The following is a 16098-nucleotide window of genomic DNA, read 5'->3' on the forward strand; positions in this document are numbered from 1 at the left end:
TGATAATAGGAACCACCATAGAATTCATTGTCATAAAAATGAGGGCATAACTATAAGGAACAACTTTGTAGAGGAGACTTCTAGTCTAAAGTTTCAATTTCCGGCTCAAAACATATCATTCCACCTAAATCTGCATTCTGGACCACTGTGCAGTGGGACGAAATCAATAATAGAGGATCATGGCTATTTGCGACGAAACTATTGAGTGTAGCATTTTGATGTCTTTTAGAATGTTTGTTCATTTTTTGAGTACTTTAATTGAGAAGTGAACATTTTTGTTTAAGGGGGGTATACACTAAGATAAAAAAAACTTATGTCTTGTTAATTAATTAATTAATTTATCTTTATTAGGGAGGCTTTCAGCCTGGGGCTGGTTCGCCTCCACTTATGTCTTGTTGAAATTGTTAAACATCTATGGAAACATTGTAGATGAAGTCATTTCAGGGCTGGTAGCAATCACTGCTGCTAAAAATGGTGATTTTAGTGACCATGTTGAAGAAATAAGTGGCCAAATAGTGACTTAAAGTTGTAAAAATAGTGACTAAAAAGTCCTAAGAGACCTAAGAGAAGAAAATTAGCAGTTTTGATGGCACATCAAATAAATGTTTGATGTTTTAGACTTATTCAATTAGTATTTCATAAACACTTATGTACGTGTTTATGTACGATATGAACCACGGTATAAGTCAGGATGTCCACTAACTGCAAAGACCTGGAAAACTGGGAATCCTCAGGAAATTTTCTTTTTCTTCAAAATACCTGAAAGTCTCAGATAATTTAATAATTTTCTTACTAAGGATATTTAAAAAATTAAATTTTAAAATTCAAGCATTAAATTTTTCTCCGTATTTTCATTCACACTCTGAACTTCATAGATCCACAGTGGATTAATCTTCAGTAACAAATAAATTTTTGGTTTTGGAACATGCAAATTTCCTACAAATTTTAAATTTGAACTAGTTCTGGACTTAAAAGCTATAATACTTCAAGAAATTTGGAAGAATCTGGAGTCGAATTCCATGCATAGTTTTAAAGGCTCGTGGCATTTTTTTATAATTTCGAAGGACCTCATTCCAAGGGAGTTCTGGGAAAAAAGTCTTTAAGAAAAATATCAAATGCAATCTGCTGTCAAGGTAGTTCTGAGGAATTTTAAATTTCATGTAAAGCCTGATAGTTTTGAGTAAAATTTCAAGAAACCCTGAATTGAATTTAAAGTGAATTTTAATCAAAACTCTAAGGAATTTCTGTGAAGCAAAACTCTCGTGACCTTCAGTGGAAAAATCCATGGGCATTTTGAGGATAATTTCATAAAGTTTGTGGGAAAAAACGAATCCGGAGCATAACTCCTTGGAAATTTTAGAATAACTTCACGATATCTTCAAAGGAAAATAAATTCAGGAAAGGTTGCCAAACATATTATGAGAAGAAATCTAAGGAATTTGTGAGGAGAAATGCCAATGCATTGTTAGGAGACTTTCCATGTGAGTAGAATTCCACGGAAAGCAGTGAGATTCAAAAGGAAATCTGAAATGAATTCAATGAATATTCGGAGAATGTTTAGAAAGGGTTTCTTATTGTGAAGAATTTCAAGGAGGAAAACTAAGGGAAAATTAAGTTACGTGAAAGTTCCCATTTTTGCCTGAAGTTAATGAAACTGTCTTGAAATTATTTTGTAGTTTGAGAAACTTTTCTCACAATATTTCTCATCAAATTCTTGAACTTCCCTGAACTTTATAGGACTTCCTAATGTTTCCTCAATTTTTCTAACGATCATGGATCTCCTCTAAGGGTTTAACAATTCGCGCAATTCTCTCAACTTCTTCAACATTTATGTGACTTCTCTAAAGTTAACGAACCAGCTCTGATGTTCTCTGTTCTTTTCTGGAATTCTCAAAATTTCTCTAAAAAAAAATTCAGTTCTCATGAAGCTGGGTTGGGTTAATTGCTGTTGGTTTTGATCTACTAAAAAAAAAAAACGTATGTTTAGCGCATTTAGCCAGGAATTTATCCGTTAAAGTTCTGGAAAAATCTGGAAAACTCAGGTAATTTTATTTAGAAACATTAGTAGACACCCTGCAGGTAGAGAAAGACGATTAAACGTCCCAAATCTCCTTCGAATTGTTCGAAAATTAGAACAAAATGTAGGCATCGATTGGACTCAGATCCTACACAGTGCAAGACCAATGATCAATCTTAAAATAATTTCACGCTAAAAAAGTTGAAAATAGTGACTGATTACAAGAAAAAGTTACTTTAGTGACTTGGCCTTAAAAAAAGAGACCTAAGTGAAAAAGTCACTAAAAAATGACTCGCTACCAGCCCTGTCATTTTAAGAAACTTTGTCGAAGACGTCTATTTTCTATCTCTCAAGTAGACGAAGTTATATGGTGATAATGGAGTATTACCCGAGTAGCACACTTTCATCACAATAAGTTATAGCAACTTGTTTATGACTGAAATAAGTCGTATATAAGTTTCTACAATTTATTTGTGACAAGCGTGCTACTAGGGTAACGCTAGTACCACCTTAAAAACATTTTTTTAACATGACTTTTTAGTTTAAATTTTTCAATTTTTGCAAAGTACTACAAAGTTGAAGTGCTCTAAAAATGCATATTTTTGCTCAATGAAGCAAATCGGCATCTCTTCATGTAAAGGATTTACATGCGTATTAATAATTTTTCAACACTAACTTTAAAGGGGTGTATCTTGCAGGTTAGCAGGTATTAGCAGCTAAACTCAACGTAGCTTATACCCTTCTGTAACATGCACAATTTCTAGGGGGATCCAAGGGGATCCCTAATGAATTTTCTAATATAGTACCTCAATGTTTTGTTACGTTTTGCTGTTTTCATGACCATTTTTCCAAGTATGTACATTATGTAATTAAATGTAATTAAATTATGAATTGTATATGTAACAGTAGACTACATGCTAACATGCGTTAAATATTTATAAAAAGGAACTTAAATCCTTAAAACGAAGAGATAGCCATATTTTTTTTTTCAGCAAAAATGTACAGTTTTAGAGCACTTACAACTTTGTAGAACATTGAAAAAATGGTAAAATTCAAACTAAAAAAGTTATGGTAAAAAACGATTTTTAAGGGGGAACTACCGCTTGTACTCCATTTACACCCTATAACTTCGTCCACTTGAGAGATAGAAAATGGACGTCTTAGACAAAGTTCCTTAAAATGGCTTCATCTAAAATGTTTCCATAGATAATCAGCAATTTTAACAAGACATAAAAAGTTATTTTTTTTATCTTAGTGTATACCACCCTTAAGCAAAAAATTTCACCAAAGCATTAAAAAAAAATGCAGAGGCATTTTGAGGTCATCAAAATGCTACACTCTTTGCTGTTCGTCGCAAATGGCCATGTCCCTCTTTTTTTAATTTCGTCTCACTGTGAGCCCCTAAGTAGAGCTTAAAAGCTACCAAAGGAAATATTCAGCTAAGTAAACAAGTAATAAAGTTGTGACTGGAAGTGTGTGTCCGTTTTATAAACTGAACCGGTTATAAATTAAGTACATTCTGGTTCATGGTATTTCTTAATTAATTTTTAGCTAAAGTGTTCCAGAGCTATTTGTGGTCTTAATTCAATTAAATTTTTGACCACCAAATGCTGGTCAATTTAGAATATTAGTAAATTGCCAATAACATTTACCAGATGAAGACTATGGGTTACCCTCCCTAATAACAATCTCCACCTTTCTCGTAACACTTATGAGAGGTCGTGAGTTCTCTGCATCGATTTTAACTTTGTACTGCCCAATTTTTTACATTCTGCAATAGCAATATGAAAATCCTGAATTAATCCACCTATGGTGAAATCTGACCCATCCCTAATAAACGGGTACCTACTCTAACGATACCATAGATGGTACGACCTTACCACATTAAGCTGGGATAATATGGTTATTGTTTATGCGCTTCTTATGGTTATTGTTTATGCTGGATCTTACTGATAAATATTCCAGCCAACATGTGCACCGTTGTTTGTAAAATGATTGATGTGCGTCCACCAAACCTCACGAAATCTTCAAAAATACAGCATAGGGGAAATGGCTCTAATGTTGGCCTATGGATCTAAGATTGGGCCCATCGCTAAAAATCTGCTATTTATCAATTTTATCTAGATGAACGCGTAATTCGGACGGTACTAATTGATATTTTTGGTCGCTATTGAAAATTTAGTCGACTGCTGAATTTATGTATGGGCCCACATTAGAGGCATTTAAGCCGACATTATATCCATTTCCCCTAGTGGTTCTAAGAATTTCTTAAAAAATGTAGTTTTGTTCCTTAACGCAAAATATTAGAACCATATTTTTTTATTTTGTCATTAAGGTGGAGGACTCGGGTAGAAAACAACAATCATTAATGGAATAAATCTCTTAAATCTGGGATATTTGAATCAATCCGGCCGGATTCAGTGGGGGCGATTTTTCGATCTGTTCTGACATTCCATGGATTTTCGTTACACTGAAACAAGCTAGAAGGAAATAAGCTCAGCCATCAGACCCTTTTTTAGCATTCGATTCGTCATCACAGACCGTCCACCGTGACGCTGAAGAGAATAGAAAGATAGGCAGTTACAACTCACGTCGTCCAAACGGACGTGAAACAGACGGTGAGGCAGATGGGTCCAGACGTGAACCTTTACCGGTGGTGACTTGCCCCGCGCTACTACCAAGCATCCTAGATCCAACACCAGAGCTACTACTTGCATTACGACTACCGCCCCTTCCGCCACTAGCATCCGTCGTACGGTCGAACCCTTCGGCACCATGTTCGGTGGTGTACTGCTCGGTGAATTCGGTCTTTTCAGTCGTCGTCATCGTCGTTGTAGAAAGTTCACCAGACAGGTTCAGAATAGAGTTACTACTTCTAGATGTGCGAGATGTTCGTGCGTTAGTGGTTTTCGAAAGTGAACGATGGACGACTGAAGAAGGAGGTGCTTCCGGACGGTCGTTGCTGATTTCGAAGCGTGGTGGCGAAGAATCACGACCTCGGATCGCGCTAGTGGTCGACAGAAGGGGCAGCAGCCGGCGAGCGTTTCCTAGTTTGCATTTGTTGTTAGTTCCACTCATTAGCAACTTCAACTCACAGGACTCCATAACATCCATCTGAAAGTGCAACTCCTGCTCGACCGGGCTGGCCCTGGGACGGCAAATGTAGAGTCCAGCGTCCTCGATGCGGTACGTTCTCAGGACGTAGCCCCGCGATTCGGTGTATTTGTAGTTTTCGATTTCCATCTGCATTGGGAATTGGATGATGGTAATTATAACAACAACAGAAACTATATGTACATCGATGTTGGCAGCGTGCGGCAATTACGAGTAACTGACGCAGACTGAGGTAATTAATCGGCAAAGTGTTTGATTGCCACCGGCGTCGAATGTACTAACAGAGTGTGTAGACAGAAAAAAGAAGGATCGACAGTAAGATTATAGTATAGAAGTGTAAACAGAAAGGAAACCTGGGCGGGGTGGCGCGTCGATGTTTAAACTATGAGCATTATATAGGTTGTTATCAGTAATTACAGTTTCATACACTATTTACACTGGGATACGACGGGATGGTTGACCTCCCTGGTGAAAATACGTTCACTTGTTTATGCAGCTTGTTGAATTTAACCTTATCTGATTTTGTGAAAATTTGGCATTGATTTACACCAAAGCAAATGCATTTCAAGAACGTATTTCCAACAGTTTGGATCCGCCGGCTAAGACAAATCGCAGTCATTGTGCTCGATTACTTACTATAGTGCAACCAACAGTTTCAACCGAGGCCGGGGTATTCGTATTTACACTACGCTTAGATACACGAGTGGATAAAAATCTCTTTACAGAGTTAGTCGCCGAGTGCGTTTTGGATACCTTGATTGCGGGGGAGAGGGGGAAATCTCACCACATGGTAGCACTGAGGGGTGGAGTTGGAGGCGGTGGTTGTATGAGTCAGCACTGTTTCTTATAAACAAGTTGAATTATTGACTGCGTGGAATCTACAATTGGGGAAAGACGGTGGCATCACCGACATGAGCACTGTTAATTGGGATTTTTTTGTTCATCGGAAAATGGGGGGGAGGGGTTCGAAAATTGAAGCTTTACGCTCGGAACCACGTACATTGCAAATTGAGAAAGAAGGGCTGGCTTTGCTCGAGCTCACGGTGGTAGCAGTGGTAGGTAAGCCATCGAAGCTGATTGGTTTCATTGCGCAACAGAAAACCCTTGGCGGGGTCAAACTGTGCATTCCGCAAGGTTTCGTTGAACTAGAATAGCGAAAGAAGGATAGTCAGCAGAAAGATCTAGATCGAATAGGATAGACGATAGATTGAAAGTGGTAAAGGGCTGAAATCTGAAAGTGATATGTTTTTAGAGGTGAATTTCTTTATGTGTAATTTACCTCCTGCTCATCCTTGACCAACTCGACGAGACCGTCCTTAGACGAAGGTTTACATGGAATGACGACATCCTCGTATTGCTGTGCGAACACAACGGTGTGCTCGACTGGAACTAGTGGACTGCTGGGGTCCTTGACGAAGATGTAGGTACTGGTTGCTTTGTACAGTGCTTCGACATCCTCCAAATCCACGTCCGGGTCGGAGTTGTCGATTGATTCGAAGATACAATAGTACCGTCCAACGACATTGGCCGAAGCCGCAGGGATGGTCAGTTTGATTCCAAATGGCTTATTGGTGTCGTTTGTCTCGAACTGATCGACTACGATCAGTGGAGGTTCAATATCCTACAAGTAAATTCAACGTCAAGTGTACATCAGCACACGGTTTAATGATGAGTACCAACCTCCATATCTGTGCGTTTGTTGAGCCATCGGATGGCCTCGTTAGCTGTGCAGGTCATTTCGTAGCTGACGCCAGCTTCCAGTTCCACTTCCGGTTTGAACGATTCGATTGTGGGGGCACCGTGCTGGCTTAGTAGGTCACGATACATTTCGTTCGCTTCCAAATCACTGGCTGTAATGGTAAATGGAAAGGGAAAGATAGAGATCGATTGTTAGCATACAGCTGCTAGCTTGGAAATATAGATATCGATGCAATGCGAAATAGGTAAATTGATTTATCTGTCTGACTAATTGAGTGCATCTTTTATGCATGGAATATGGCATCCAGGATTTGTTTCTGGCAAAATGGAATATCTGTTTTCCATTGTTGAACACTGATTCTGTCAGTATTGTTATGAAATTCTCCTAACAGAAAAGTTTCTGATGCAGGCTTCCTGGAACCCATTTCAACAACATTAATTAGTATTCCTGATCTGATGACATGCCACTGTCGACGACGCGGCATTAATGTGTGGGGGTTGGTTTTACAAGAAACCTTATCCTTTTATTACTTCGTGGGTTTGCAGTCGATTCAGCTGCTATCTCTTGGGTTATGTTTTGTGCACGTCTCAAGAGTCAAGAGGTACGTGAGATTGTGGATTCAAGATGTAATGGATCCATAGTCCAATGTTCACCGAATGGATCAAAAAGTTGAAATGTCCAATAAGCCAAAGATTAAAAAATCCAATTTCGAAACAAGAAAGTCTGCTCATTGCTAACTGCAAATTTCTTACTCCAGAATTCTATAAATATTAAAATCTTTGATTAGGGTCTGTTTTTATTCAAATTACGTAACGCAAGAGGTGGAGGAGCATAGTGTAGAAAAATGTACTAGTTGGTTGCAGATTATCGACGAAGGGGAAGGTGTGTGATTTCACAGAACATTTTGGAAATTTCACCGCAAAAGAATATTTTTCCGCTCTTATACGCTCTCAATATCACGCGTGATACTGGAGCCAACTATTAGGCTTGATATTGATTTTACAAGCTCCTTCGATTTTTTAACTCTTTATTTGTTCCAAATTCAAAATAAATTACATTTCTTTTTTATCCAAGTGCTCCATCTACTACAGAAACTGACCAGCCGTAATTGTTATGATATATATCTAATTGTTTTAACATTGCTCCTGCCTTGGTTATTCAGTATTTTCAAAACCTGCTTGTCAGTATAACAATTGACATCTTAAAACAAAAAAACTAAAACTAAATCTTATTTAAATATAACGGGAATTAATCGTTGCAATTGAGGATTGCAACGATTTTTGCCTGAAATTATTAATTATTTTGTTGGACATTTGTTCTAAAGTCTCAACATTCGAAATTCTATGTCCCTTGGTAGTATTTTACCAGGGATGCAACTTCAAATCATCTCAAGAACTTTGTTTTTAATCCTTTGAAGTGCTTTTTTCCTGGTAGTGCAACAACTAGACCATATTGGCACAGCGTAAAGCATGGCCGGTCTGAAAATTTGTTTAAATATTAGAAATTTATTCGTCAGGCAAAGTTTGGATTTCCTGTTTATAAGAGAATACAAACATTTTATATATTTGTTACATTTGGCTTGAGGGCATTAATGTGATCTTTAAAAGTTAATTTTTGGTCAAGTACTAATCCAAGATATTTCGCTTGGTTTGACCAGGAAATTGGAACTCCGTCCATAGTGACTATGTGACTACTACTAGGTTTCAAAAACGAAGCTCTAGGCTTATGTGGAAATATTATAAGTTGAGTTTTGGAAGCGTTGGGAGAAATCTTCCATTTTTGTAAATAAGAAGAGAGAATATCTAAACTTTGCTGCAGTCTGCTGCAAATAACACGAAGACTTCTTCCTATAGCTGAAATGCCTGTGGCATCGGCTAACAAATATTTGTGGCAACCCTGAGGCAAATCTGGGAGGTCCTAAGCGAAAATGTTATACAAATTGGCCCAAGAATGCTACCCTGATGAACTCCTGCTCTAACAGGTAGTCGTTCAGATTTGGAATTTTCATAATTTACTTGCAGAGTTCTGTCAGCTAAATAATTTTTAACTAATTTCATAAAAGAGGGAATGGATGTAATGTCGGCCTAAATGCCCCTAATTTGGGCCCATACATAAATTCAGCAATCGACTAAATTTTCAATAGCGACCAAAAATATTCATTAGTACCGTCCGAATGACGCGTTCATCTAGATAAAATTGATAAATAGCAGATTTTTAGCGATGGGCCCAATCTTAGATCCAAAAGCCAACATTAGAGCCGTTCTATAGACTGGAAAATTAAACTTTTTCAATTAAGCAATCAAACCTTCATGCCAAACACTGACGAATGCTTTTTCTATGTCAAGAAAAGCAACTCCAGTTGAGCAGGGAATTGAATTGGTAACTCTTATGAGTTGATGAGTAATTGAATGTCCATGTCCAGCGAAATCCAGACTGCTCATCTGCAAAAGTTGAGTTCGTATTGATGTGAAGCATCATTCTGTTCAAAATTATCTTTTTAAAAAGTTTACTTATTGAAGAAAGCAAACTTATTGGACGGTAGCTAGAAGCTTCAGCTGGATTTTTATCCGGCTTCAAAATTGGAACAACTTTTGCATATTTCCATTTATCAGGAAAGTACGCCAAATGGAAATATCTGATAAATAGTTATACTAAGAAAGACAAGCTACTTTCTGGGGGTTTTTTTATGAGGGTGTAGAACATTCCAACATCATCTCAGGCATAACATTTGATAACGGAACAAAAGCATTTGTAAACAAACTTTCTAAGGCTCTTTACCCGCGAACCAAAGTACGCACACGCAAACCAACGACATCATCGGATAGGGGCAACTATCACCGTTCCGAAAGTGGTATTGCGTATGCGTACTTTGGTTCGCGTGTAAAAGGCCTTAGAAAGTTTGTTTACAAATGCTTTTGTGCCGTTATCAAATGTTATGCCTGATCTGAAGCTTTCATATGTTGAAACTTTTGAGTTATAGATCTTACTTCGTCCAAATCAGTACCCCAGGAATCATCAAAATATTTTCCCGGGAGAAAATATTCAAATAATCTCGAGCAACCTGATTCTCAATAGGACTAATGAGACCCAAACTGAAATTATGGGAACTCTCGAATTGCTAAGCATGTTTCTGGGCTGTTTTTAGAATTTGTGATCAAAATTTGACCACCTTCTTTAAGCGCTGGAATAGACTTTTGAGGTTTTTTTTTTAAAAATTGTGAGCTTCCAAAAGGGTTTGGTATTCGGGTCTTATTCCGAAACATTATTTTCAAAAGTTTTGTTCCTCAGGGCATAGCATCGCTTTTAAATTTGTTTTTGCAAATCCAGCCAGACAACTTCCATGGCAGAATCGCGTGTTCTTTGATATTGCCTCCTACGGACATTTTTCAGACGGATCAAGAGGTGAAGATCATCGTCTATTATAATAGAAACGAATTTATTTTGGTACTGATGCAGCTTTTGCTTCAACTATAGAAGTATTCAGAGATTCAAGAGCTTAATTAACATCATTTTTGGTTTGCAAAGAAATATTTGGATCGAAGTTAAATTTCATAAATGTTTGATATTGCTCCCAATCAGATCTTTGGTAATTGAAAGTAGAGTTGTTGGGATTAGAAATTATTTATTGGGATATTTCAAAAGTTATTGGAATGCTATCAGAACCGAAGTCAGCATAGGCAACCAATTGGCTACAATGTTGGCATGAATAAGTTTAGACCAAATCAATAGTTGGGAGAAAATGCAGAACAATCGATTGATTTGAGCATTACTCCAAGAGCGGTGTTTTGCATTAAAATCACCAAAAAATAATGAAGAATTTAGACCTATGACGGGTAAGTTTCTGAAGGTCACCCTTGAGAAAAATATTTTGCTGACCTGCGTTGAATGGCAAATAGACAGCTACAAACGTAAGTTGTCTAAATTTTGTTTCGATATAAACTTCTGTAGTTTCAAAAATGTTGGTTTCAAAAGAATTTTTTTTAAATGTTTGATACCTTTAAATATGAACAATGATGGCAACGTCATCACCAGCTCCATCAAGACGATTATTTTTATAAATGAAATAATTTGCGTCCCTTCAAGGAACGTTTAAGTTATAACGGCGATATGCACGTTATGAACTCTCAAAAAGTTAAATAGCTCTTCTTTATTATCTTAAGAGATCGAGCATTCCAATTTAAAGTATTTAATGATATAAAATCCATTGCTGAATTTCAATGTCATGACTATGTTATTAGCAAATTTTACTTCAGTTTGAATAGCATCAAACATGGAGTTAGTTTTAATCATATCAGTAATCATGGCGATTAACGATTTCTGTAAATATTTCTGCTCCTAAACAGTAATGATACTTAAGTCAAAATCATAAAAATTTCCGTTTGAATTATGTTGGCTAGAATTTTGATTTCGATTTCTACCATCAGCAATAGCAGCATAGGCAGCTCGATTTACTTGCAGACCATTGTTAGCAGCAGATGAAGATTTTGAAGCTTGTGAGCTGTTTGTACTTACAGATACGAATGTAGAATTTGTTCCTCGCTGATACGCTGATTGTAGGATCGCTTTGTGAGTCTACAAACATTCCCAACAATTGGTTTTGTGGTTTTCACCATAATTTGAACATTTAAATTTCTTAGGATCTTCCTTCACAGGACAGCATGCTTGGCATACACAGTTTTGGTCACAAACTGCTCATTTGCTAATAGCACACAGTTGACGAATTATAGTTTTTTTTTAAACAGTAGATATAACAGAGTGTAAGCTTGTTATAGATATGTAAAAGAAAGTAGGTTTTAATTCTAGTAATACAGTAATGCCCCGTTTTTGTCAGCCCCCTGATGAATTTAGGGCTGACAAAAACGGGACACTGACAAAATCGGGACATTTTTTTTCGCTTAATTTTTTTAACATAATATCTTTAAATGCTGTTTGATAATGCAAGATTTATGTTTTAGGAATCATTCAATATATACGAGCCCATTTAGGGGGGCGGGGGTAGCTGGAATTTCAAACTTTTCGTAAGTGTCATATAAGGAAAGACATTCTTACATTGATGGTGGGGGGGGGGGGGGGGGGCTAAATGAACTTAGGTAAGAATTGAATGGCCACTCAATGCATATGTTGTTAAGCATTTTCAGTAAGGACAACAATAATAATACATAGTGCATAATAAAGACTTGCATATGTCCCATGGACCCCATATTAAAATTCTCTGAATGAAATTTGTAGAGATTTTGACACACACACACACACGCGCGCGCACACACACACACACACACACACACACACACACACACACACACACACACACACACACACACACACACACACACACACACACACACACACACACACACACACACACACACACACACACACACACACACATTTTTTTTTCATAAAGTTATTGAATATGGTTAAATAATCAATTGACCATTTCATCTCATGGGCGAAAATCGTCCCAAACTACGCTACCAACATTTCGAGCCACGAAATTCGAGGAATTGTTCACAAAATAAATGGTTCTGCTCTCCACTGTCGCACTCTTCTCTTTTGCTCTGCATTTTCTGCCATAGGCTCTACTAGAACTTGTGACCGAAAGTGGAAGACGAAGGCTTTCGACAAGGATCTGTTCGTTGAGGCACTTCGTGTGGACAGGAGTCCCGCAGATCTAAATGCGGACGAGCTGACAGAAACGTTAGTGAGAGCATGTGACACGACCATGCCGAGGAAACTGGAGCCAAATAACAGACGGCGTCCAGTCTACTGGTGAAACGAGGCACTTAGCACTCTCCGCGCTAGTTGTCTCAGAGCCAGAAGACGTGTTCAGAGAGCAAGAACGGAAGCAGACAGAGAGGAACGAAGAGAAGTGTTTCGAGCGGCCAGGGCCGCACTTAAACGAGAAATTAAGCAGAGCAAGTCGAACTGTTTTAAAGAGCTGTGTCGAGACGCTGATGCCACCCCCTGGGGCGACGCATACCGAGTCGTGATGGCGAAGATCAGAGGTCCAACGATGCCCGCTGAAATGTGCCCAGAGAAGCTGAAGGTCATAGTGGAAGGACTTTTCCTGAAGCACGACCCAACAACCTGGCCACCTACACCGTACGGAGAAGGAGAGAGAGATAACATCGAAGTCACCAACGAGGAACTCGTAGCAGTGGCGAAAGGATTGAAGGTGAAGAAAGCTCCCGGTCCAGATGGAATCCCCAAAGTAGCGTTGAAAGCGGCGATCCAGTCATCCCCGGACATGTTCAGGATGGTGCTGCAGAAATGCCTGAACGAGGGTCACTTCCCTGACAGGTGGAAGATACAGAAGCTAGTGTTGCTGCCGAAACCAGGAAAACCGCCGGGGGATCCAGCATCGTACAGGCCTATATGCCTGCTGGATACACTCGGAAAACTCTTGGAGAGGATCATCCTAAACAGGCTGACGAAATACACGGAGAGTGAGCACGGATTGTCGGAGAGGCAGTTCGGATTCCGGAAAGGGAGATCGACGGTGGATGCAATTCGGACAGTGGTCGAGAGAGCTGAGAAGGCGTCTTAACAGAAGCGGAGAGGAGATCGATATTGCGCCATGATAACGATCGACGTCAAGAATGCGTTCAACAGCGCCAGCTGGGAGGCCATCGCCGAAGCACTGCATAGAATGAGGGTCCCTGACTACCTGTGCAGGATCCTGAGGAGTTATTTCCAGAACCGGGTTCTGGTCTACGAGACAGACATGGGACTGAGATCGATTAGGATCACAGCGGGAGTTCCACAAGGCTCCATCCTTGGTCCAACGCTCTGGAATGGGATGTACAACGGCGTGCTAACGCTGAAACTGCCCAAAGGAGTTGAGATCGTTGGTTTTGCGGACGACGTCGTCTTGACGGTAACAGGCGAGACGCTGGAAGAGGTGGAAGTGTTGTCAACCGAGGCAATCGACATGATTGGTAACTGGATGCAAGGAGCGAAGCTGCAGATAGCCCACCACAAAACGGAAGTGTTATTGGTCAGTAACTGTAAAGCGGTACTGCGGGCAGAAATCATCGTCGGGGAGCACACCATAGCCTCGAAGCGTGTGTTAAAATACCCTAATCTATCAATTACATTAAAGAAAAATAAATTTCAACAACTGAGTGAAAAGTTATTAACAAATGAGCAGGTGGTGTGTACAACTGTGCATGCCAAGCATGCAGGACAGTTGTCCTTTGCGTAAGAGGAATCACCACAATTCATGCATTTAGCTGGCATGTAGCAATTTTTAGTTCCGTGACCCCATCACTGACATTTTCGGCACTGGGTGAGGTTTTTGAAATTTCCTTCAGTCTTCCTGAAGTGTTCCCACTTCACTCGGACATGGAGCATAAGGTTAGCTTTTTCTAAAGCCCTAAGGTTGATTAGCTCACTAGACTTGAAGTGAACTAAATAAAAATCATTGGAAATCCCGTTGTGCTAATCGCCAGGATAGGATTTCATTTTCATTTTGATTACTTTGACTGACTCAACTCCAAGTAATTTTGTCAATTCATCTTTCACCACTGGGCGACCTTTCAAGACAGTTTAGTCTTGATATCGTAAGTGGAAAATTTGAGTTGCTTCTCAGTAAGATACTTGAGAAGGCGTTTGAATCCGTCCAAGATTTCACCCAATACACGGCATTCATCCCGACGGCCAATTTGAAGTGAAAACTTGAATTTAACGACGTTCAAAAGATCCGTGTGAAGAGCATGGAAATCGGAATTGGTTATCACAATAGGGGGGACCTTTGACCTCTTGGCATTAAGCCGGTGAAGTTTAGTGGAATCTTGCCTGGATGATGGATCATTCCATCATCCGCGAGCATATAAAGTTGATTGCTAAATAAATTTCATCAGTAGGGGGATCAAGAGATTGCTTTTTTCTTTTGCAATGGTGGAAGAAGAAAGTTTCTCCAAATTGATATCCAAGCAGGATTACTTCGGGTAGGGTCCAAACAAGGATCGAAGAGGAATAAAAATTGAATAAGGTAGACAATTTGCAGGTAATATTGAGCACTGAGAAGTACTGTTTAAATTTGTTGTAGCTTTAGGTAGCACTCTGGAAGCGAAATTGACAGATTTTATGTGTCATGCACAAACTTCATCTCCTCTACTTGCATCTTACATAAACAAATTATTATTATAATATCTCATAGTTCCATAATTTCGAAAAGCAGTATTTAGCTGTAATGAGTATGTTCAGGCCTGATCCCAAGTCTCGTTTACATGGTTCTTTGAGCAAATTTTGCTATATCTGGTCAATCACGGAGTAGCAGCTACTGAATTGTATGGTCCTTAAATGCTCACGCTCATGCTCATGCTAATTTTTTGACCGTCGTCGCCGGTACGTAGACGATTGTTAGTGAGATAGAACTCGGTTGAAACGGCAAAAAATGGTTTTCTTCGTAAAATATGACATATGCTTGATGCGGGACATAATCTAATTTGAAAAGCTTCATGCAGCCGGATATCCACAATCGTCGTTGGTTATGAAATGTAATGTTATGAAAGGTGCTCCGTTGTCTAGTCCAACCGTTTTTGCTTACTGAGCAGAAGACATAAATTACTGAATTGATAGGGTCGATAGCAAGGAAATCAATACATTATATCAAAACTACGATCGCATTACTTATCAAGGTGAATCCTGATACAACGAACCCAACCTTCTAGCAAAATATCCCTCCTGTGACCTTTGTGGGGACACTGAGGTAAACACGGTACCCAAAACAACAATGGTTGCTCTAATATTCCTTCCCTACTCCAAGGATGTGTTGTCTATGCATGTATTTGATAAGGCTCAATCGAATTAACTTTACAGAGCCGAGGATTCTTGTTCACTATACAATACATCTTAAAACTATAGTCACAATAGACACTTTATCTTCCGCTATCCAATAAACCTCCTCCATCAGAACGGAAGCCGCTTCCAATGGTTTCATTGTATGGCAGTATCGCCAACGTGGGGTAGAGCGCTTCCATGCAATGGACGCACCACGAAACGGTTGCTTTCCGAAGTCGACGACGCATCGACCGAAAGAACTGCTGATGACGAACAATGAGGAGGACCACACAATGGTTGCTGCCGAGTAAACAGACGATCGCGTGACACACATGGAGAGTGGCGTGCTTCTAACGACAGCGGAGTGAACACTGATTGCAAGGACGTGGACGGTGCCGTTATTGATCTTTAAAATGTGGGTCATATATGCCCACCTCCTATGGTCGGCTGTATAAAATCACAAGTGATAGTTAGTCCCATGCTT

General features: G+C 39.2%; 1 protein-coding gene across 9 annotated transcripts in view; it reads right to left on the reverse strand.

The window, feature by feature from the left end:
* Positions 1-16098, reverse strand: part of Pvr (PDGF- and VEGF-receptor related) — a 193419-nt gene that overhangs the window by 44255 nt on the left and 133066 nt on the right. For 5 of the 9 annotated variants that reach the window (XM_065217830.1, XM_065217826.1, XM_065217831.1 and 2 more), the window contains exons 3-5: positions 6812-6981; positions 6411-6752; positions 5113-5260 (exon numbers count right to left, since the gene is read on the reverse strand). In XM_065217830.1, coding sequence (XP_065073902.1) covers positions 5113-5260; positions 6411-6752; positions 6812-6981 — 660 coding nt within the window. Of the gene's footprint in view, positions 1-4608; positions 5261-6131; positions 6277-6410; positions 6753-6811; positions 6982-16098 lie in introns of all 9 variants that reach the window. The other 4 variants (XM_065217823.1, XM_065217824.1, XM_065217822.1 and 1 more) reach the window with 2 other exon arrangements.

This window comes from Ochlerotatus camptorhynchus, unplaced genomic scaffold (assembly GCF_037179485.1).
Source record: "Ochlerotatus camptorhynchus isolate MF236.1 unplaced genomic scaffold, CSIRO-AGI_Acam_v1.1 ptg000080l, whole genome shotgun sequence".
NCBI lineage: Eukaryota > Metazoa > Arthropoda > Insecta > Diptera > Culicidae > Ochlerotatus > Ochlerotatus camptorhynchus.